The 22750-nt window shown below is 46.0% G+C and overlaps 2 protein-coding genes across 4 annotated transcripts; one reads left to right on the top strand and one right to left on the bottom strand.

Annotated features, from left to right (window-relative positions):
- The first annotated feature begins 39 nt into the window (after nucleotides 1-39).
- IRAK2 (interleukin 1 receptor associated kinase 2) lies at nucleotides 40-16590 on the top strand. 2 transcript variants are annotated; one of them, XM_072347299.1, is made up of 14 exons: nucleotides 40-295; nucleotides 404-514; nucleotides 4180-4359; nucleotides 7705-7875; nucleotides 8557-8669; nucleotides 10068-10262; nucleotides 10691-10755; nucleotides 11203-11317; nucleotides 12037-12146; nucleotides 12508-12703; nucleotides 13415-13477; nucleotides 14545-14745; nucleotides 14896-15415; nucleotides 15688-16590. In XM_072347299.1, the coding sequence occupies exons 1-14, from the start codon at nucleotides 46-48 to the stop codon at nucleotides 15804-15806; spliced, it is 2409 nt and encodes an 802-aa protein (XP_072203400.1). In that variant the 5' UTR covers nucleotides 40-45; the 3' UTR covers nucleotides 15807-16590. The 2 variants fall into 2 exon arrangements, with proteins under 2 accessions (XP_072203400.1, XP_072203401.1); XM_072347300.1 differs by lacking the exons at nucleotides 40-295; nucleotides 404-514 and adding an exon at nucleotides 3349-3667.
- Nucleotides 16591-19409: 2819 nt separating this feature from the next.
- On the bottom strand, nucleotides 19410-21845 carry GHRL (ghrelin and obestatin prepropeptide). 2 transcript variants are annotated; one of them, XM_072347415.1, is made up of 5 exons: nucleotides 21786-21845; nucleotides 21465-21600; nucleotides 20832-20945; nucleotides 20110-20218; nucleotides 19410-19429 (listed from the first exon to the last, which is right to left on the bottom strand). In XM_072347415.1, the coding sequence occupies exons 2-5, from the start codon at nucleotides 21570-21572 to the stop codon at nucleotides 19410-19412; spliced, it is 351 nt and encodes a 116-aa protein (XP_072203516.1). In that variant the 5' UTR covers nucleotides 21573-21600; nucleotides 21786-21845. The 2 variants fall into 2 exon arrangements, with proteins under 2 accessions (XP_072203516.1, XP_072203517.1); XM_072347416.1 differs by lacking the exon at nucleotides 21786-21845 and having other exon boundaries at nucleotides 21465-21642.
- Nucleotides 21846-22750: the final 905 nt, after the last annotated feature.

The raw sequence follows: 22750 nt of genomic DNA, 5'->3' as shown, positions 1-22750 counted from the left end.
TCACCACGTCGCGCGATGCGTCAGCGCCACCGTGGCGCGTTGCGCATGCGTGACGGCCTGCCGGTCTCCGGGCGCTTGCGCGGGTCGGCCCCGGACGGCAGCGCGGCCGGGATGGCGCCGCCGGGTCCCGCCGTGCCGTGCCTGCGCTCCGCCAACACGCGCGAGCTCTCCGAGGTCGTGTTCAACAACCGCAGCCCGCGCGCCGTTCTCCCCATCTGGGTGGACTTCGAGGGCCGGCCGCGCTACTACCCCGTGCTGCGGCCGCGCACCGGGCGGGTCATGCACAGCTACCGCGGTGAGGAGCGGCGGGGCGGGCGGGGAGCGGTCACGGGGCGGTCACGGAGCGCGGGGCTGCGCGGTGACGGCCGTGAGGCGCCGCGGGGCTGAGCGCCGCTCCCCGCAGGGCACCTGTGGCTGTTCCGCGACGCGGGCACGCACGACGGGCTGCTCGTCAACCGGCAGGAGCTGTTCGTGGCCGCGCCTGACGTCAGCAACGCCGACATCACGCTGCCAGGTGCGGGGCGATGCGGGGCTGGGGGAGGGCGCGGCGTGCGGGGTCGCGTTCACCGCCGGAGAGAACGCGCGGCTAATGCTGCCGGCCGGCTCCGAAAATAACGTTTTGTAGCTGAGAACACGCTCTGAGCACCGGTGTGACTGTGACCTGGTTGTGCGGTGCGGTTCCCGCGGAGACAGTTGAGACGCGTTACTCTCAGGGTGCCCCTCGTAGGTTCAGAGTAACGCTGCCGGGCTACCCGTGCTGTGCTGCCCGTCCCGTCGCAGCTCGGTGCCCAGCCGCCTGCTGCCCGCTCTGTGTGTTTCCCCGCAGTGTTCACGCTGAAGGAGCGCTGCCTGCAGGTGGTGCGCAGCCTGGTCCGCCCCGGGGACTATCGGAAGCTGGACATCGTGCGCTCGCTCTACGAGGAGCTGGAGGACCACCCTGACATCAAGAAGGACCTGCAGCGGCTCTCCATGGAGAGAAGCGAAATGCTACAGGAGGAAAGCCTCGACTGAAAGGGATGTGCGTTCCGAGCCACGCAGATAGCAAAGCACTGGGTTTAGGAGGGGCACTCAGCTGACGTGTGCCAGGAGCTAATGTCTGCACTGAAGTTCTGGAACAAACTGTCACACTGTAGAGCATCTGCTGTGCTGGTAGGTCAGCTTCCAAAGAGCAAAAGGTATGCAGGAGTGTACTGCTTTGTGAGGGCTCTGCTCCTGCTTTTGTGCGCTGCTGAGCAGTGACCCCGTTGGCCTGGCACAGATGGGACCCAGAGAAGTTTGCTTTGGACTATTTCAGAACATTCCATAGTAACACAAATTGGGTTGTCTGTCTGGAGGAAATGCACGTGGCTCTGCTCCCTCTGTTAGAAAGAAAATTACACCAAGGCGTAACTTAATCCGGACACTAAAATCAGTGGCAAAGCAGCACCAGGTTTGCTTGAATGATTTGGTTTTGGTGGAAATTCACTCTCACATGCTGGATTTATTTTTGAATTACAAAGTGTGGGGCGTGTTCATGTGAGAGCTTCCACAGTTGCCTTCTGAGGGCTTGGCCCAAAACTTCTTTGCTGGCGGAAAGACGACCGTAAGCATTTCTGTGTTAGCCTCCGTCTCTGTGTTCATAAACCCTCGTGCAGCAACTCTGAGGCTGACAAATTTTTACACAGAACATGCCTTGAATGCCTTAATTTGTCCTTCAATTACTGAATTCCTGCTTGGTTTATCTCTAGGTGAGGGCACCTTTTCAGCCATATGAACTGCATCTTGGTTTTGGGACCCCTTTCTGCTCTGCACCGCTGTGCCCGCACCCTCAGCTCCCATACTGGTTTACCAAGGGAGCGTTCCCAGAAGGTGGGTGCTCTGAGCCTCATCTTCTCCTTGTCCCAGGATTGGCCTTGGGGAGCATGGTTGGTCTGCCCAGGCTGCTGGTGCCCCCGGAGCCACAGAAGCTGCCCCAGCTGCAGGTCTGGCTCCCTCAGGCAGAGTTGTGCTTTTCAGCAGGTCAGCTGCACAGAGAGAAATCATAGAGTCATAGAATGGCCTGGATTGCAAAGGCCCACAATGCTCATCCAGTTCCAACCCCCTGCTGTGTGCAACCAGCCTCATGCAGCCTGGCCTTGAATGCCTGCAGGGATGGGACATCCACAGCCTCCTTGGGCAGCCTGTTCCAGGGTGAAAAACTTCCTCCAAAGATCCAACCTCAACCTCCCCTGTCTCAGTTTCAAACCATTCCCCCTTGTCCTGTCACTGTCCACCCTTGTAAACAGATGTGCCTCCTCCTGTTTATATGCTTCCTACAACTAAGAAAGGTTCGTGGCCTATACATTCCCCCATACCTCCAATACACAGATGTGTGTCTCTGTGCATAACTCAAAGCAATGTTGATTTTAGCAGATAGGTGAAATGTTCCCCAGGCTGCAGGCAGGTGCAGTGCTGCTCAGTGTGCAGAACAGCAGGTTGCTAACAGACAGCAGCCGGTTGCTAACAGACAGCAGCAGGCTGTTCTGCGGTGTGAGGTTCTGAAGTAGGCAATATCTGCCCTTCTTGTGGACTTTTTTCTTTCTTAAATGTTTGTGTATGAACTGATTTTTGTTCCTCATAAACATGTAAATCCGTGTTAACTCTTCGAGTCTCGTGCTGTCAGATGATTTTGCAGTGGTTGCAACTGCACATACACTTGTGTTCCTGAGCACGGGTGGATCTGTGGGATTCAGCTCACGTCGGATTGGCAGCGCTGTTCCTGTGAGAGCCACCAGGAGCAGTCAGGGGGCAGGCAGGAGCAGAACCCCACGTCACACCGAGAACCGCTGTGGGGCGCTGAGAGCGGAGCAGCAGCTGCAGGAGTTGGGATGGGGGCAGCACAGCTCCTGGCTGGCACTGCTTGAAATGAGGGCTTGTGGGATTATCTGCGCCTCGGTCTGAAGGAGTGATTTTCAGTTCCCACGTGGAACCTCTCACTACATGCGGCAATCAGAGCCGAAGCGACCTCACAAACGCAGACAGGTGCGCTTCCAAATGGCGGTGAGCCCGTCGCGGACCTTTATTCACCTCCTTGCGGTGAACGGCTCCGAAGGTCTCGGTTCTGCGCTGTTGCCGGCGCGGGGAGCGGCCCGGCTGCCTCGGGGCAGGGCTGGCTGTGCGGGCAGGGCTGGCTGGCAGTACAGCTGTCGCTACGGCCTAAACGGCGACACGGAGCGTTCCTTACGATGAGGCTCTTTAAACAACGGCGCGCTGGGGATTAGTTCAGTTGTGTCGGCCGCGGCCATCGGTGCCGGTTTCAGTGCCTCCTCGTAGCGGGGTGTGAAGCGGACACGTTCGCGGCATCGCAAGGTTCGCGATTTCCGGGGGCACGGAGCTGGGCACGGAGCTGGACACGGAGCCGGGTACGGAGCTGGACACGGAGCTGGACACGGAGCCGGACACGGAGCCGCCCCCGCCGCGGGATCCGCCGCCCCGCCCCTCAGGAAGCCGCGCCCCCGCGGCAGGAGGAAGCGCGGGGTGCCCCTCCCGCCCGGCCTGCCCGCAGCCGGCGCTCCGTGGGGCCGCGGGCCGGGGCGCCGCGAGGAGATGGCGCCGCCGTCGCCCTACGTGCACAGCATGCCGGCCTGGGTGCTGGAGGACTTCTGCCAGAAGATGGACTGCCTCAGCGACAGCGACTGGATGCGCTTCGGTGAGCGCGGCTCCCCTGCTCCCCCCGCCGCTCCCCCCCTCCTCTCCGCTCCGCTCCTCGTCTCTCGGTCCCCGCCGTGTCCGCTCCGCGCGCTCACGCGGAGGCTGCCCTTCGCCCTGCCCGGCGCTGATGACGCGAACCGCCCCGCCGCCCGCGCGGCCCCTTCCGTCCAGCGGCTGCCGTCCGCTGCCACGGCGGGAACGGAACCGGAGCCGAGCGGGGCGCAGCGCTGAGGCGGGGGTGACAAGTCGCTGAGCAGCCCGAGGAGGTTCCGTGTCGGTGTCCGCAAAACTGACTTTTATTATTTTTCTTTCCCCTTACCATCCGAAAGAATCACAATAAGCCCCGCTTCCAGGAACTGGATTTCCTTCCCATCCACACAGCTAACGTGTGGCGGTCCCTGCTTTTAAAACTGTGTGAATGGAAAGAACCGATGTGTGTTTGCGTCACGCCGTGCTTTCCCTGCCCTCGCTCTCTCCCCATTGCTAACAGAGCCGTCCCGTCTCCCGCAGCCTCCTACGTGATCACTGACCAGACCGAGCTGCGGAAGATCAAGTGCATGGAGAAGACAGGGATCAGCATCACCCGCGAGCTGATGTGGTGGTGGGGTGTGAGGCTGGCGACCGTGCGGCAGCTGCTGGACCTGCTGCAGGCGCTGCAGCTCTACCGGGCGGCTCAGGTCATCCTGGACTGTGAGTAGCACCCTGTGAACAGCCGGGCTCTGTGCCCGGACCAGCCCTGTGTCCATTGCGCAGGCTGATGAAGTCTTTGCTCGGAACCCTGTGCTCAGATGGTGCAGTCTGCTGATTCTTATTTAATGCTCGTGGGGGGGACAGCTGGCGGAGACGAGGGGCCACCGGTCTGCTTTGTCATCCCACCTCATAGTGTCTTGTAGGTGCTTCAGGAGCTGCCAGAATGAGGCTGTGCTGTGCACGAAGGATGGCTCTGTAACACAGCCTTGTTTTACCATGGAGCTGAGTTATGAATGTGTGAATTTTTCATACATCCTCGTTCCCCACCAACATTTTGCCATTCTATATTAAATGCCAACAAACTCAGGGCAGAGAAACCTCTCAGCAGTTTTGTTTATGCAGCCTGCTTTCCTGCACCACAAGAACGCTCCCATAGGAGCGCTTGGTTCACTGTTCTCGCCTCTGTCCCATTTGCTGTACTTCAGTTACTTTTCTGAGCTGGATGATGATGCTCTGAAAATGCTGTATCTAATTAAGGCAAACCATTGCCCTGGAGAAGTCGCAGTACTTTTAAATATAACTTTCAGTTTTTCTCTGTTGAAGCCAATGTTTAACCGGCAGCCAAACCCTGGACAAGACGTTCATCTTCTCTGCACTGGGCTGCCCTGGCAAGCTGACATTAGTCTATACTCCCCTCTTCATGTATTCCCACCCAAAACGCACTTATTAGGAAGGAGGTGTTTGTGTGACTTCTGCCTGTTCTCCACAGGCAGTTGTTAGAAAGAAAAATTACAGATTTGTGCGGCCCAAAATGATGGGAGAAGCGCAATGCAGGTGCACATGGGACTGGGCAAAGCTGACAAGAGTGTGTGCTGACAGCAGCGGGGAGGTGTGTGGGGCACTGCCTGCACACAGCCAGGGAGGAGGAGGCCACTGTGGGCTGCGTCCTGCTGTGAGCCACCCGTGGGCAGGGCTGGCAGCACACACAGCTGGCACTGAGAGGCGTTGCTCATGGAAATTCCCACCATGTGTCACAGTTTGCCTGCCACTGCAATTCTTTATATAGCACAGCTGGGTTTTTTGTGAGTTCCTGGTGTTAGTGTGACTTAGAAACTTCATTTTAGGGTGGTAAAAACAAACAAACAAACAACAACAACAAAAAACGTTAAGGGATTATTCTGAATTTCTGTCTATTAAAAAGGGATATTCAGCACAAGTGTGCTTCAAGTAAATTCCATCTCTGTAAACGAAACTCCACTGCCACCAACCCTACCAGGAGTGCTGCCCTGCGGAGTCGATAGGGTGCAATAGCGCTTCTTCCAGCAGAATCCCTCTGGCTGAACTCAAGTCGCTCCACTCAGGAGACGGTAACAATTCTTTGTCCTCACTCCTCAACTGAGTGGACAGAGCTACAGGAAAGTGAGTTTTCATCTGCCCTAGTGAGTATGGTAGTGAACTGGTTGTGAACCATGGTCCTGAGGGCCCAGCCTGAGTGGACAGGATTGAAAACAACGTGTATTACTTACACTGAAGGAACTGGATCTAGAGATCTCCAATGCAATAAGCCTGCCTCCTCGATAATGCTAATTTTACAGATGCTTTGGAGTAGCCAGTGGGCTCCACGCTGCAGTAACTATTTTGTTCTGTGCCCGTTGTTTATCTCACACAGTCCGCAGGGAGTTTCTGGGTGCTGCTGTGGACATGCTGCAGCCGGCCACACCTCCAGCTATCGCTGCTCCTGCCTGGACCGAGTGCTCTCGGGCCCGCCTTTGTTTGCAGCCAGCTCACCTTGGTGTGTTCCTTAATTCGGTGTGTTCAGTGACTTTCTGTGATCCCACTCTGCGTGTTGTGGCTTCATCAGAAAAAATCTGCACTCACCTTCTGAGAAAAAAACAACACCCCTTTGTTTCTGGTTTTGTGACAGGGGAGGATCTGGGAAGTCAAAGCATTCTGTGCAGGGCGGTGCAAGGAGCTGGAAGTGGGTTTGGTTTTCAGTTCTGTTGGGCACTTCAAAAAGCCACTGTTCTAACTTTGGACAGTTATTGTGTCACCATAACACTGTTCAGACTGACTTACAACTCTCAGGCAGAACACCCAGGTGAATGTTTAGCTGGCAGGTTACTTGCGGGCACATCTGTAAGAACAAACCTTTTCCTGTTTCTTTAGGTCACAAACTGTGACCTGTTTGACTGATGTGCAGGAAGTTGCAAAATTCTTAAAAAACCATGAGAAATAGGTTGAAAGAGGGAAGTGATCCAAATTGTAGAGCCTTCTAAGTTAAAGCACCAGCAGGGAAGGTCAGCAATTGCAGAACGCAGGGATTGCCGGTTGGAACGGAAGGCCGGCAGACTGCTTGAAATTCAGTGATTTCCCAGACCTGTGACGTTTGTGATTTCACAGCATTCTGCTGCTTTAACAAAGAAACAGAGCTGATTTTTCTGGAGCATCAGGTGGACATCATTTCGTTCAAACCTGCATTCTATATGACACTGCAGAACAATTCCACAAACTCCAGAAGGAAGTCAAATGAAAAGGCTTGCCCTACACAGACATGCCCTCATCTGTGGTCTGAGCTGCAGTGCACTGGAATTGTCATGCCTTGCCTTCTAAGCTTCACTTCTGCAGAAAGTGGTTTATGAGGAGCACAGATTAAATGAAAACCCTGGCTTCCTTCTGGCTTCAGATAGCCCCAATGCTTTGTTTGTGCACAAAGAATACAAAGCTATTGTCTGATTTCAAATGCAGAGAGTGCTGTGGCTTTTACTGAAGGTGACAAGCTGATAAAACAGCACAACAAAAAAAGCTTGTATTGGTACTTGTGCTTATTTTCTTTCATATCAAAAGATTAATTTATATTTTGATGTCAGTGTTACATATATTGCTGACAAAAGATTCCAGATAGAAAGCAAGAGTACAGAATTATAACCAGGAAAGTGTGGTTAATAGGCACTACAAAGTTCTTGTGTCATCTCTGGTGCACACTCAGTGTTTCCAGGCTCCTCCTCCCCCTCGTTTTCCTCTCTTACAGACCAGAATTCAGCTGCTTTGTTGGAAGCTTTTGACAGCTCTGTGTAGTGGAGCATCTTCATGTTTTTTTGTTTGCAGTTTGTTCCTGTCCCAGCTGTGGCCTAATCTGATTTTAATATTGTAAGATGTATGTGCTTGTCAAGTGTGAATTTAAATACCAGTAATACTGAAACAATTTAACTATGAACACTAGAAATGCTTTACAGTTGTTTTAATGTATAGTCCATTTTCCCAATGGGGATTACTTTCTGATAACTGATTAGAGTCAGGCTTCCTTATGCATGGTACTCCTCACCTTTCCTTTGCTCTCCTTTGCAGGGATATCACCCTCTAGCATTATCACCTCTGAAAAAGAAGAGCTGGTAGAGCCACCTAAACAGGAGAATGTATCTTTAACTCCCACAGAAAACAAACACAAAGAGAGAGAAAATGAGATAAGTTTGCTGCCATCACCAGAGCCTCCACAACCAGGAATATCACCAGCATGTAGTAAGTAAAATAATAGAGTCTGATTTTCTGTAACAATGAAATGACCATATAGACAAGAATGCTTTACCCTGACTTTCACTTTAGTATCAATGAGTGCATTCCTGTTCAAAATGGTCCTAAATGAATATTTGCCTTTCACCTAGCACTACAGTCTCCCAAGCTGTTAGTTCCTAGCTTGATCATGCAGTCACCTGTTCTTCCTTTCTGTACCTCTCCTGGCTTTCAGAGGTGCTGTGGGATCTCAGAAGTACTTCTCCCAGGTCTGTGTGAGCAGCAGCTCCATGCTAACACTAGATCTGTGTGTACACCTCACGCCCTCAGTCCTTCTCTCCACACAGCATGAGTCTGGGCCAGAGGAGAGCTGTGCATGCATCAGCAAGTGGCTCTGTCGTGAGAGGGAGCAGAACTACTGTGTGCTGAGGAGAGCATGTGAGCAGCAGTGCAGGTGAAGGCTCTGGAAGCTCCATGTCCCTGAGCCAGGGCTGGAGAGATCTTCACTGTCATCCCACAGAGAGGAACCAAGACAATAGCTCCATGTCTTTATATGGCATTTCACGTTTTGACAGCCTGTCAGAGGTTATACATGGTTAGGCATTTCAGCAAAACATCTTGGATGCTCATAATGAGTCAGTGGCAGCAATGTCATGAGAAAGAGGTGTATTATCAGTGCTGCTAATTCAGTTTCAGATGCTGTTTCTGAAGGAACCCTGTATTCACTTCCTTCTCCACCACCTCCCCCAAGAGACCTTTTGAAGTCCTTACAGTCAAATCCTTCTGTCTCATCAAGTGTGAAGGTAAATCCCTTTAATTCTTACTGATTATAACAATGAAAATTTGCTTTATGATGACATGCTGTGTTTTTCAATTAAAGTTTACTTCTCAACTTTATGTTTAGACTGAATGTGGTACTAAATACTTAAATTTTGTTTCAATTTTTTTTCCTTTTATTTATTTTTTTTTGCCAATGAGGGATCAGTGAGGGATACATCTAACAGTACTACATAGCTCAGCATGGCTAACGTGCCCACAAATAGCAATTAATTTAATTAATTATTTGAAGGAATTTCCAGTATAGATTTTGCAGCAGACTCCAACATTTCTAATGGGATCATAGAACAGTATGACAGTACTACAGTAGAAGCATGAACGACTGACTAGGTGGGATGTCACACTTTTAGTTTAAATTTAAAACGTGGTTCCTGCTGAAAACTGGGCTATTGTCAAACTGAGGTTGGGAGCCTTATCTAGCTGAAAACTGTGAATCTCCAAGGATGGAGATCTTCCATCCTTCTGAGCCCCATCCCAAGGCTCAGCCATCCTGCTGGGAGCAGTTCTTTTCATGCTCCTGGTGATTTCAACATTGTTTTCTGTTATTCCTCACTATAGCTCTCTTATCTGCAAGACCATCTAGATGGAACTATCCTGTACTTTTCCAGAGTGTGTTTCCTAGGTCATTGTGTGCACATCCTAGTCCTGCATTAACCTCTTTTTTCCTTTTATGTTATTATTTTTTTTTTCTAAAGAAGGTTTAAGACTTGTCCAAGATGATGTGGTTCAAGAGTGACAGCAATAGGAGAAGACTGCTACAAAGAACGCAGTAGTTTCAGAATTTCCTGGGGGGGAGTTAAGGTTTTGTTTTCTTAGGTCTGGAGTAAATTAAGGTTGTGAAAGCTGTATGATTATGTGTAGGCTGTAGTGGAATTGTAATAACAAGTGGCATTAGGACTTGTCCGACTGGGAGCAACTATTTTGCAACGACTTCAGAAGTAGCTGTGCAATTCTGAGGAGTAAATAAATACATTATAGCATGAGAGACACTCCTTTCTGATACAGTACCATGATACATGCCTCAGGCATAGAGATAAATGGGTTTTGTGGTTTAAATTGATGTCACTTCAAATACGTATAAGGACTTTTAAAGAAAACTAACTCTGTTGTTTGGGAAAGATGGAAACATAGATTAGCTGTTTTCAGGTGTCTTCTACCGTGAAGAATATTTCTATCAGCAAGACAAATCAACCCAGGTATTACAAAGGGAAAGCATACCGAGTGATTGCACAGTGCCTTTCACAATTTCTTTCAACAATCACAGCTACCATTTAGCTCATGGAAAAGAAATGTGAAGCCTGAAAGAGATGGAGAAAGCATACAAATGCTTACGAGATTAACTTCTTTCTTCTTCCAATGTGTAGCCCTGCAGCTCTTCTACTCCTCAGCAGGAGACGATGACTGATCTCCCCAGTGGGAGTCTTTTGTGGACCCAGAAAGAAGTTACTAATGCCACAGATGGGTTCAGCAGCAAGACTAAAATTTGTGAAGGCACTTTTGCAGATGTCTACCAAGGTCAGAGGCACAACATGGTGTATGTCATCAAAAGACTGAAAGAGGCAAGTGCTCCACTTCTTTTTCTTTGCAGGAGGTATTTTATTAAAATCTCTTGAACGGTTTTTATTTAATATTCTGTGGGCAGAGAACAAGAACTGCTATAAAAAAGGAGAAGTACAAGAGAAATAACGTTAGTAAACCTAGATGCAGGAAACATGTATGTGAGGTTTTACTCACATGGCAAGTTCAGCTCATTGTATTTATCTGAGTAGCCTGGAAGTAGCTGCCTGTGGGGATAATAGGATCAGAGATACCTTCACACCACTTTTTGTTCTAATTTATAGTTGTTGTCTATGACACAAAATGGTCATCAGTGAAAACAGCCTGTTTGCTAACACTGTCATCTAGAGAGTAATAGGCCTGTACGAGTGCAGCACCTTAATAATTACTGTTGAGATTCTATTGCATGTGTTGTTTTTTTTATTTTCAGACCGAATGCACAAGCCCAAATTCCACCCAGAGATTTTTTCATACGGAAGTACAGATTTGCTTTCGGTGAGTGGTCGACTTTCGAAGGCAGTCTGTGTACCCTGCATGCACTGTGTTCCCGGGCTGTTCAGTCACACTGATGCGCATGTCCCCCAGGTACTGGCCCGTGCTGGGGACTGGGGTGGTGCCCTGGGGAAGCAGCATACCTGCCTGCCAGAGATGTGCAAAGCACGCACAGCCCCTTGCCACTCTGGACATGGTGAAGGTGTGGTGCCTCCTGAAGCTTCGTATCCCTTCTGGCTGCTCAGAACTGTGTCATGCTGTAGCCTTGTCTCTCCTCTGCTGCTAGTGTAGCCTTCTGTGAACCCACTTAGGGCCATTCTATGTTTGTGGCTACAGAACAAAACGTAATTCTAAACTATCTTGAATGTAGGGATTTATTCCAGCTTTAGAATGCATTTTCCTGTGTTGCTCTCATTTAATTTGTAAATCATTGTTGATCTGTACCTGTAGGTGTTGTCATGTCAACATTTTGCAGCTGCTGGGATTCACAGTAGAATCTGAGTTGCACTGTCTGATATATCCATACCTGCCTAACGGATCACTGCAGAACAAACTTCAGCATCAAGTAAGCAGACAACCTGAGTCCATTATTTATCTGTGACTACAAGTCACGTTATTGCATGAAAAGCTCTCATAATTCTAAGAAACAGACGAAAAGAGCCCAGCTAAGTTCTTTGTAGGTATTATGCTCTTTTTCAGTTTTACTACAGCAAAGCAGATTGGTTCAATAAAAAGCTTCTGCTTTGTAACCTTCAGATTTTTCAAATAATAACTAATCTGCAGAACATATCTGTCTGTATCATAATATTTCATTGGAACTGGGAATGTGGTTCTCATCATTTTCATTCACCTTCTACAACGTTTCAGAAGGGCTTAAGAGAAAACAGTTTGAGATGTTCACACGTATTGAAAGAGCATTAGCAGAGATTATATGACAGAAGGAGCAGAAAAGCAATCCATCAAAACCAGTGCAGTGCCTCTGCAATGGCATAGAATTGATGCTTTGAATAAGCATGATCTTTGCTGTGTCCTTATCTCACTGTTGTCACGAGGCAGGCAAAACACGCAGCGCGGTGCGCAAGAATAAGATCCTTCCTGGGCCTAGAAATCACAAACTCTGCCTTGGACAAAACTTTTGATTTAGGCCAGCTGGCATTTTGCTTGTGATTGCAGTGAGACCAAAACAGTCTTTAGAATGAAAATGTGCTGCTGCTGTATAGTTTTCATTGTTAAAAGAAGATAAAATAACCTTTTTTTTTTTTTCCCTCTATTGCTTCCTTGCAGGATGATTCTGCTCCACTGGCGTGGGAGGTACGGATTAGCATTGCTGTGGGACTCATCCGAGCTGTGGAGTATTTACACAATTTTGGAATTCGTCATGGGAATATCAAGAGGTGAGGGGTTTGGCATTACCTGTGCACTCATAAATTCCAGGATTTCTTCAACAGAAGCACCTGAAAGCTTTTATAGTGTTGATATTCATTTGCAGTGTTGTTCTGCTGTCTCTTGTTATGTAGGATCTTCACCTGATCACATTTAACTTGTCTCTCCTTTATAAATGAAGGAAACATATTCTTCTTTAGTAATGTTTGGACTATTTTTAAGCCTTCTCTCCCTTTCTCCCTGTCTAATCTTTCACTGTTACACAGCTGGCCAAAAGCTGGAACTTTTCTCCCTCTGGCCTTGCCTTAATTTGAAAAGCGCAAATTTTCTCATCAAGTGAAAGTAATGAGCAGTGTTGTTTGTCTTTCACAGCTCTAATGTCTTGTTGGATGAAAACTTCACAGCAAAGCTTGGGCATTCAGGTCTGCGACTGTTCTCTGCTGATAAAAAGTCCGAATGTACAATGATGAAAACCAAAGTCCTGCAAGCTTCTCTTACTTATCTGCCAGAAGATTTTGTCAGACACGGGCAGTTAACAGAAAAAGTTGACGTGTTTGGCTGTGGTGTGGTAGGTTGGCTTTTCCATCTTCTGCTGTGGTTTTTGATGTTTGTAGACAGGAAAATGGATGTATGAGCACATTACCCACATAGTTGTTTGTTGCTGCAATTTAATTCCCAATTGCTAACTATATAACAAGCTGAGATTCTGTTTTTAATTATCTTAATGTTCCAGATCTACTTCAGCTTGTGGCAAAGTAATGTGAATCTTATGAACAACAAAATGGCAAGATGTTGCAAAAAATGTGTTACTGTTGGTAGTTTGAGAAAGAGTAGCAGAAAGTTTTCTAATAGAATAGGCTCTCACAATTATTCTGGATTGGTCACACCCACCACTGCAGACATCATCTGTCAGCTTGGAAGTTCAGCTGAGAGATTCAAAATGTCACTTGTCTCAAAAGTTTCCATTTTAACAGGAAGTTCCTCTGTTTTGTGTCATTTCTTACACAGATTTATATTGACTGTCCTCTCTTTGAACCTCGTTTGGTTTTTTTTATCTGTGGTACCTAACTATAAAATCTGGACTGAGCTCTGGAGGTAGATCTTAACTGTCATAAATAGCACCCAAATTTGGCATCATTAAGCTGTGTGAAGTGTTAGAGTAAAAATAAAATCTAAAATGCCCTGGCAGTTCAATAGTTCAATATTTCTTTACATACAGACATTTAAAAACAGAGTTTATTGTGAACAAATTGTTTTATCTGTCAAATAAACCTTCTAGGTCTTAGCAGAGATACTGACAGGGATGAAGGCACTGGATGAAGGAAGGAGCCCTATTTATCTGGTAAGGAAAAGCTGAAATAATGAACACTGGAATGAATGAACGAGGTTGCTGTCATGAGACAAATGTCCATTTTATAGAAATGCTGTTTGTTACTTGCAGTTTGCTTTACACATCCTAAAGAAGAGATTTTTTAGAAATTATATTGTAGTTCCACTAACATCAATGGTTTATCACCTTTAGTCTGGAGTAGAGTATACATTCCCATTTCACATAGCAGACTCACGAGCACTGTCCTTGCTTATCTTAACAGATGCTGCAGCATAATCAGTTTTAAGCACATTCTCATTTTCAGACTTTGTGCTGAAATGCTGCTGCAGGCTTTTTTTATGTACCAGGAAGATGTGTTACAAGTCAGACTGAGTGGGGAATCTGGGTAGGCTCTACCTGCGGTTGCTCATTGTCATGGTTTTGCAATTTTGTTTATCAGGCATTTAGTATTACATTGGTGTCTGGAATTTGTATCCTGGCCAATATGTCCAAGCTGTCATTAGAACTACCCAAACTGCTTTCACGAGCAGCCAGAACTGTCCAGGCTCACGGAATACCATTAACACCATCTTCATCAAAACAGACTCCACCTATAATCTTTCTGTGCAATGCACTCCTTCTGGTTTGCCACGTTGCTGAAACCTTTAAGAGGAAGATGGTGGTTTTCATGTGTATAATTTCCAAACAGTTCAGCAATGTCCAAACAGCTTCAGGAAACAAATGGTCCCGGGTTTCTGATTTCTTTTAATAAATAATTGAAAATATTGAAAATGCTATGTACAGCATTGATGATTTTTCATTCCTTTGGGTGGATATAAGCATAGAACAGCTGGGTTTGCTTTAGGCACTTTGACATCAGTCACGCGCAAAGAAAATCTTCGGCCATTTCTCTACTGTGAAAGCAACATTTCTATGACTTGTACAAAGAGAGATCACTTACGGCTTTTAGATCTGTAAACCAGCCGTTAAGGAGCAGGAATAACAAGTACATGGGAGGACTTCTGTTCTCAGTGATTTAGATGGAATTAAACATTGGTATCAATTTTGTCTTTGCTAATGTACCTCTTTCCTTTGAATAGAAAGATATGATTGCTGATGAAATCCAAATAGCAAAAGAAGCCTCATACTCCAAAGTCAAGAATTTGGAAAAGCTAGCTGCCAAGGAAATATGCTGTAAATACCTGGACAAGAAAGCAGGACATTTGCTGGAAGAAGCTGCTATTGATTTTGCCTCAGCCATCTGCCTTTGTCTGAGAAAGAAGAATTCTAACATAGCAGAGGTAATATTTGAACAATTTGACCAAGAATTTAGCCTTCGTGATAGCAAGGCCTAAAGCATTTGTACCCCAGCTTTTTTGGACTGTTGATAGTGTGTGTAAGAAGGGATATAAGGATTATTCTGCATTCACAAATTTTCTTGTTAAAAACAGGCGCTGGAAATTATGGAAACAGCTGAAAATAAATTGAGAGAGCACTACATCTGTGGAGGCAGCACTTCGGGGTTTTCTATGAATACTCCAGAAGAAACTGATGATGAGACAACCAACCTCAGCATGGACGCCCCTTCTGCAGGGCAGAATAAAGAGGACAGTGCCCAGCCGATACTCCTGGCAAGTGGTCGTCAGTGCACGCCTTCGGTAGCAGCTGTGCCACCTGACACTTACTGTGAACAGATGTCACGGGTCCCTTGTGAATCAGATGAATCGACAAGTTTCATCTGGAACCCCGATGAAGAAAAATCTACAGATGAGCTATTCAGCAACAACTGTAACAATTCAGAAAACATTGCGAGCTCTGACTGCAGGATAAAGGAGAAAACAAAAACAAATGGGCTCCGGGAAAGAAATGTAGTATGCATCAGAAGCGATGACAACTTGGAAATGGCTGCTACTGCACAAAGCACATTTCAGCCAAAAAATGCAGACCTGGACTCCACGTGTTCATCCCAAGGTAAGTGTTGATAAGTCTGAAGTTGTGGGTGCAGAATGTTCTGGCATGTGATGGTTTGGGTGTTTTGGCAGAAGCGTCCATGCTTCTCTTCTAACCCAACTGTTTGACAACAGTTTGGGCTCTTACTCCTTGCTTTATGATTTTTAGCAATAAATCTACAGAATGGTCTCCGTTTCTTTTCTAAAGCAGATTTTTAATTTAAAATCCATGTTTGTGCCTTAGACACGATGCTTTTTTTTTTTCCTCAGTATTTGGAATTTTTTGTTTTTCAGCATTAGCCAGAGAGGCATCCTGGAAAATAAAAATAAATGACCAAAAAAAGAAGCTAATGGAAAATATTCTGCTGTACGAAGAAGACAAATTAAGCAGTTCGGAACTTTTTGATTCTTAACCTGGATGGATTTATTAGCTCTGACTAATTTATAAGAAGAAATAAGGACTGATTTTTTATGAGGAAGATGGTAAAAGTATACCTCTCCTGTGAGGCCGAGTAGCAGATTTGGATCAGAAACATTATCCTTCTCTGAAGAAAACAAAAGCGGTGGCACTGAGAAGAAACAGGAAATATCTTTCCTAAAACAGGCTGAGGCACAGTGCAGCTCTGACAACAGAAATGCCTTCTTTCTTCTCTGCATCGTAAACAGATTTAAGGTCCTTTTCTTGTGTATTTCAAAAAGTACATGCAGATAACATGTCTTATTAAAATACCCCAGTCCTAGAATCACAAAGCAAGCATCAATCCACAATTAGCTAGCAATATCCTTTATTGTCATTGCATTGTATATGAGGAGATAAATCTTTGAAGAGGTTGGAGAAGGTTTCAGTTTCCAAATGATCTATTTCGTATACGCTTCATCAGACAGTTGAAATTTGGTTGGTTGTATTTATTTTGGCAATGGGTAGAACAGTCAAAGATGAGCCAGAAAGGGCCTGCTCATGTAGCTGTGCTCCTCACAGAGCCAACTGTTTTATTCTTTCCTTTGTTCCATGTTAATCTTAAACGTATTCTGAGGTATAGGGCCTTACCAGATGTTTATTAAGTGTAATGTAACATAGCTAATATTCTGCATAATCTTGCAATAATGGTATTCTTACTTTGGCTATTCAATATAATACATTTTAATCTCAACCTGTCAAATTTACACTTCATTAATAAACTTGAGTATAGAAAGATTAAGACTCTGAAGTGAAGCGGTGATTCTGGGGTAGGTCCTGGTGCCGTTCCTTACACGCTCGCTGCGGTTTGTTGAACGGCACCGCAAAAGGAGGAGCGCCCGAGCGCTGCCCCACCGCGCGGCACCGACCCGCAGACCTCCGGGAGACACACCGCGTGCCTCCGGGTCGGGCCCGGGGCGCTGCGCGGTGCCGCCGGCGGCTGTCAATTCTCCGCGAGGCGATGCGGGGCTCCGGGCGATGCGGGACGGCCCGATACCGGCGGCCCCTGAGCGGTGCATTCCCGCACAGCTAAAGAAACGCCGCTCGCGTGTCGCGCAATTCCGTGTCACAGCCTCCCCCAGGCTGCTGCCCGCCCCATCGCAGCGCTCCCCCCTCGGTGCGGCAGGTACCTCCGCTTTCCCGCAGCCTGGTGCACCGCTCGCAGTAGCGGCCGCGGTCCCACAGCTCGTCCGACTCCCCGCCCCGTCCCTACGGAGCGTCGCTGAGGTGGGCCGAGCGGCGCGGCCGGTTCTCCCTTCCCGCCGTTCCCGGAGCGAGTTTAGCCAGTCGGTGCCGGGAAAGGTTCTGGGCAGCCCGATGGGCGCAGCGGCCCGTCCGAAGGTCCCGCCCGCTGTGCCGTTACCTCAGTGCCGTTGCGCGCCGTGTGGGGCTCCGAGCGGCGGTGCTGCGCTGCCCTCCCGCCGGCAGCACGCGGCGGTGCTGTGCGCTTTGGGTTGTGACGAGGTTTTTCTTTAGCTCCTCAGCGGTAAGGTACGTGTGTCTGAAAGCACTAAGCTCTAGGCACGGCTTCCTAAAAGCTTCCCCCGGCCCCCTCAGTGCCCGCCGAGGCAGAAGCGCGGCAGCACCGCCCTCCATCGCGCTCGGTGTTCCGCGCTGAGCGGGCCGGGCGCTGCGGGGCGCGGGCATCGCACGGCTCCTCCTGATGCCGTAAGGGCCGCCGCGGGGTGGGAAAGTGCTTCTCTTCAGTTAGGAGGCTGATCTAAAAGCACTTTGTTACAACAGAATTGCCGTCTTTTTTGCAGCAAGTTTGCGTTTGTTGTTGGCCAACTTACTGCCTCCGGAGCAGGACGATACGAAGTCACTTTGAACAGCTGTAGGATTCGATGCTTGTGTTTTATTCTAGGCAGTAGCAGAGCGCATCAGACCTACTTTAGCTTTGTAAGAGTTGTGCATTATTGGGCTCTGCTACCCTCTTGAGGTCGATGTTATATTTGCAAGATAGAAAACATCCAGATCATCGGGAAAAAGTTTGTAATATTTTGCTCTCTTTTTTGGGGGCTGCTGGCGGCGGCTTGTTTGGTTTCTTTCTTTGTTTGAAGCAGCCTTAGAAAAATGCTGCTCACTTGGTTAGATAACACAGCCTAATAGCCTTGCCTCGCTTTTGAGTCTGTAGACTAACTAAGCTGTGCTTTTTTCCTCTACGCTGGATAAAATGAATCCTGCACAATTCTGTCAGAGCTCTAGAAACAGACCCTAACTGCAGTGCTTCCTTCTGAGGGAAGGATTTATGCAGAACTTCTGGCCAGGAGTTTCCTCACTGTTGGGAAATGTATTGATTGACTGCTTCCATAGAACATGCTTGGAAAACATTAAATATTTTTCAGAGAGAACACTAGTACTAGAATTAAGAATTGCCAACGTGACTTCAGTGCTCTGACTCTTCCCTTTCCTAACACTTCTGCAGGTTATATAGCTGAGGAGTCCATGTCGGCACTCTCAAACAGGACTAGCTGTGCACTCGTGCATGACTTATGGAGCTGTTCAGCAAACACTGGTAAGATCTGTACCTGGGGATTTGTTATATAATGGGCAGAAAAAACATTACACTATTTCTTCTTTTTCTGATACCAAAATGTTATGACTATTTGAATCGGTGCTAAGGATTCTAAGTATATTTGTTTTCTAGTTGTCTTGGAAATACTTACGCACTTTTAATTAATATCCCCCTTTGCCTGTACATCTTGTTTGACTTCTGGTGGTATAATACAGGGTACTGCTGTGATATCAAAGGAGTCAGTTCACCTGGGTGATAAATTCTGTATCAGAAAAAGAGAATGTGTCTAAGAACCGAGCCTTGTGGTTGTCTTTATCACATTAGCCTGTCCCAGGGTACTTTATAAAACATCTTCAGGCACTGACCAGAAAATCTTCATGGATTCACACATTTCTACATGGGCATGTGGAAGTGCGTAATTGCTTATCCACAGGAAAGAACGTGTGCCACAGTGGAGCACAGTGGTGTTTGCACTTGTAGCACGAAAATATACCTTGTTTTTCTGATATCTAGCATTAGGATGGGTATGATTCTGAATCCAAGTAAGTTAACTGGAAGAGATATTGGGTGGTTTCCTTGGTAATAGCCATGCTAACACATCCCTTGAGAATTAAACAAATGTGGTGACTGAAAGTTGATTCCATGTGCATCTAGTTTGCACTGTTCAATATGCGAGCCATCGAGTTTGAGATACTCTTAAAAATAAGAAATGGTTGCAGTTTCAGCATAAGCTTTATTCTCTGTCTGTAGAAGTGTAAGATGAAGTTTCCATCAGTTTCAGAAAGGGTTCACACAGCTTTCAAATACATCATTCACAATAAACACAGTAGATAATAAGGAAGGAAATAAGATAAGCCTACGCATCAGCCTGCAATTCACATTGCCGTTTGAAGTTTTGCTTGCAGATTCTTGTCTTTTTCTTAGAGCAAACTACTCAAGTTCACATCCTCCCTTCTTCTTAGAGATGTAGACTCAGTCATAGTTTCATTTTAAAGTAAAACTTAAATCAGACCATCTAGTACTGTGGTTGTCCTTCAGCTTGCTTCAGTTTTTTGTCTGAGTTTCTAAAAAGGCAAAAGATAGGCAGGTTATTTTCAAAAACTTCATATTTTTTTCTGAAAATCCCATTTTGCCAGTCTCTCCGTAAGTGCCTCAAGCACCCAAATCAAGGTAGATAAAGCTTTCACATGGTTGTATTCTGCTGGGGAATGCATGCATAAAACTGTCTTATTTGTGTAATGGCCATAGAAACAGCCTTACAAAAGGAATTTAGATTGTAGAGAGAAGAGCTTGGGGCAATTCTTGAGATCCTGGAAAGCTGGGTGAAAGAAGAAGCCTGAGGTGACTGGAATGCCTGGCACTGTTGAAGCCTGACAAAACCCTTAAAGATTTGGAAAGGACAGCTTAATATAGTTGAGTGTAAATAAAAGTGGAGGTCTGTAAAAGTAAAAACACAACAAAAAAGAAACAACAGTTTGTAGTGGGAGTTACTACTTAGAACTTCATTTGTGAGTCATCTAGAACGATCTTGTTTACTCTTCTGTGATTCTCTGAAGTTAAGCTAGTGTTTCCTGAACATCAGATATTTCAGTTGCTCTCTTAGTGGCAGCTTAGTTATTTAGGCCCAGTCATTTTTGAAATGCTGTTCTGATTGATTCACTTGACAAATGGGCTGACAGCATTCCATGGGGTGTTTTTTGTTTTTTGTTTCAAGTTTCTGCTTTTATGACTTGTTTGAAAATACCTTTAGCATTCTCCTTGAGAATGTCCTGTAGCATCTTTTCCAGGGCTTGTCCATATTCTTGATACTCCGTTTCTGTTATCTTGAAACCAATTTCAAAAGGAACATTAAACTGTAAAAACATTAAAGCAGTTTAACAGATGATTTTTGGACAAGGCACTAGAGGTTAATTTTGTTCGTAGGTGTGACAATAAGCAAGAAGTAGAAAAATGTTATCCATTTGTTTAATAGTGCTGAGACATGGCACGACCATCTAATAAACATAACACATGGCTACTGCACCAAACTGCATGAGAGGACCAAACTGGAGGAGAGAGAACTACAAGAAACTTGTATTATTAGATGTTAGTTCCGAAATGTAAGTGAATCCTTAACAGGAGATCATAGAATCATAGAATTACCCAGGTTGGAAAAGACCTCGAAGATCATCAAGTCCTACCACAGCCTAACCATAATACCCTAACTCTAATAACACTCTGCTAAATCATATCTCTGAGCACCACATCCAAACGGCTCTTAACCATCTCCCTGGGGAGAATCATGATCTGCCTTTGTGCACATACTTTTAAGTTACTTCATGCTATCAACACTGGCAGTTTTCATGTGTCTTTTTCTACATGCCCTTCAGGTTAGATGACTTGGTACACCTCCTGTGGCAGAAATTGTATTCCCACTCCAACAAAATAATTTGAACTTGTATGTGAGCAGGAGTGAAAAATACACACCTTGATATCAACACTGTTATCGTTGTCTTCTTCCTCTGATTCATCTGTATCCCAAAAGCTTTCTGTGCCTCGGCGATGTAATCTTGCTGTTGCTTTTCTTGTATCTTTTTGTTGCTAGAAAGCAAGCAAAATAGCATCTGTATAAAATTCCTGTAATCAAAGCGGTCTGTAACAGGGAAAATAGAACTCATAATTAATGCAGATGTAGTAAATTAGTTAGAACCATCGCTGCTTCTTCTGAAGTTATGATTAGTTAAAGCTATCAATGGCTTCTTTTAAAGTTATGCGGAGGTGTGGGTATAAAATAACTGCACTACTATTATGCATTTGCTTTATCAGCAGTTTGTTTAAGGGTTCCTTATGGAACAGCCACCTTCCAATTCATTTTCAAAGTGCATGTTAACAACTTATTTAAACAGCTGCTTTACATCTGTTCAGGGTTTTTTGTTCAGTTGGTTGGCTTGCTTAGTAGTTATGTTTTCTCATGTGAATGGTTTGTTACAGTAATTCTCTGGAATTCCTCCTACCTCTTCCAGAAATATTTTCTTCAAACCTCTGAGCACTGTAAAGAATTTGGCTACAAGGGATTATAGAGGAAGACAATTTCAAAAAAGAATTATTCTGAATTTTTACCTGTATGTTTTTATATGCAGGGCTTAAAAAACTAGAGCCAGCCAGTGCAGTTTCTGTCTCGAGGATGCTGAGAAGGAGAATTCCTAGCAGAGTAACTCTGAGAAACATGATTGTCTTCGTTAGGTGGTGCTTCAAACTGAAAACATAGGTTAAAAATTAAACATGTTTTCTATCTCTGTATTTGGTTGAATCCTAAGCCAGTGAAAATGTTTTACCTGATCTGAATGATGTGCAATTGTTTCTAAAAACAGATACAGACAGAAAGCACAATTGTCTCATGCAAAAAGGCAATATATCCTGTCAAAAGATATTCTTACTTACTGTGTTTTCTTCTATAACTGAGATGTAATGACTGGAGCAGACTGATTAGCAGAGAGGAACTGCAGAGGAAAATTGGCGAAAGCTTGGAAGGGCTCTGAAACTCCACCAGGTTACCTTTGCCACTTCACCAAACTGCTGCTTTCTGAAGCACCCTATATAGAGAGTGGGGTATTTGTTCTGTGCTGTTTCTGGAAATGCAGTCTGACGTGTGTTTAGATTCCTTGGAAACATGGTGTGCTTGTAAGATAAGAGTTGACAAGAACATGAAAACTGCATACATCTGTTGCTGAGTTCCTGTCTATGTATAATGAAGTTGTGCAGGGAATTGTGTGTTTCTTGTTTTATTTTTCTGCTGTGGTGTTAACATCATTCCTTCTAAGAACTAGTGCCTGTAATGGCTATATTTTGGAAAGTCCCGAGCTCTTTCACTGTTATCTGGTGTGGTGTAAATGAAAAGAAGTGGAACCATATTCCTGGCCTACAGTAACAGCCATGTCTCATGTTTGCCCTTAAGTGTGCTTCCTCTTGTCTGCATTCTCTCCCGGGTTCTGTTCTATCAAATTTTGTTCTTTGCTGAAGGACTGAAAACAAAGATGTTACCTAGAAACAGTTCTGTTACTTTGAAAAGGAAATAATGCACCTTGAAGATGTCAGTGAATAGTTGTAGCGATGTCTGGGGCTCTAGAAAACATCCTGTGAGGATTTTCTTCAAACCTGAGGAACAATAGGAATGAAGTAGGAACATACAGTAAGGGATGACAAATTTACACTTGTTGCTTGTGTTCTAGCTAGACTTGAATGATGTGGCTGATCTGTGGGATTTCTTCTGTGCTACAGCTCACAAACCTTCAGTGGATTGAGGACCGTAGGGCAGCTGAGAACAAATGCCCTCTGCAACAAAGCTATGTTAAGAAGTTCTGGTTGAGTTAGATCTCCATCATGACTTTTGTCTGAGAGCCTGCTGG

This window comes from Excalfactoria chinensis, chromosome 12 (assembly GCF_039878825.1).
Source record: "Excalfactoria chinensis isolate bCotChi1 chromosome 12, bCotChi1.hap2, whole genome shotgun sequence".
NCBI lineage: Eukaryota > Metazoa > Chordata > Aves > Galliformes > Phasianidae > Excalfactoria > Excalfactoria chinensis.
Note: the sequence above shows the minus strand (reverse complement) of the source record. Positions and strands in the feature narration are given on the sequence as shown.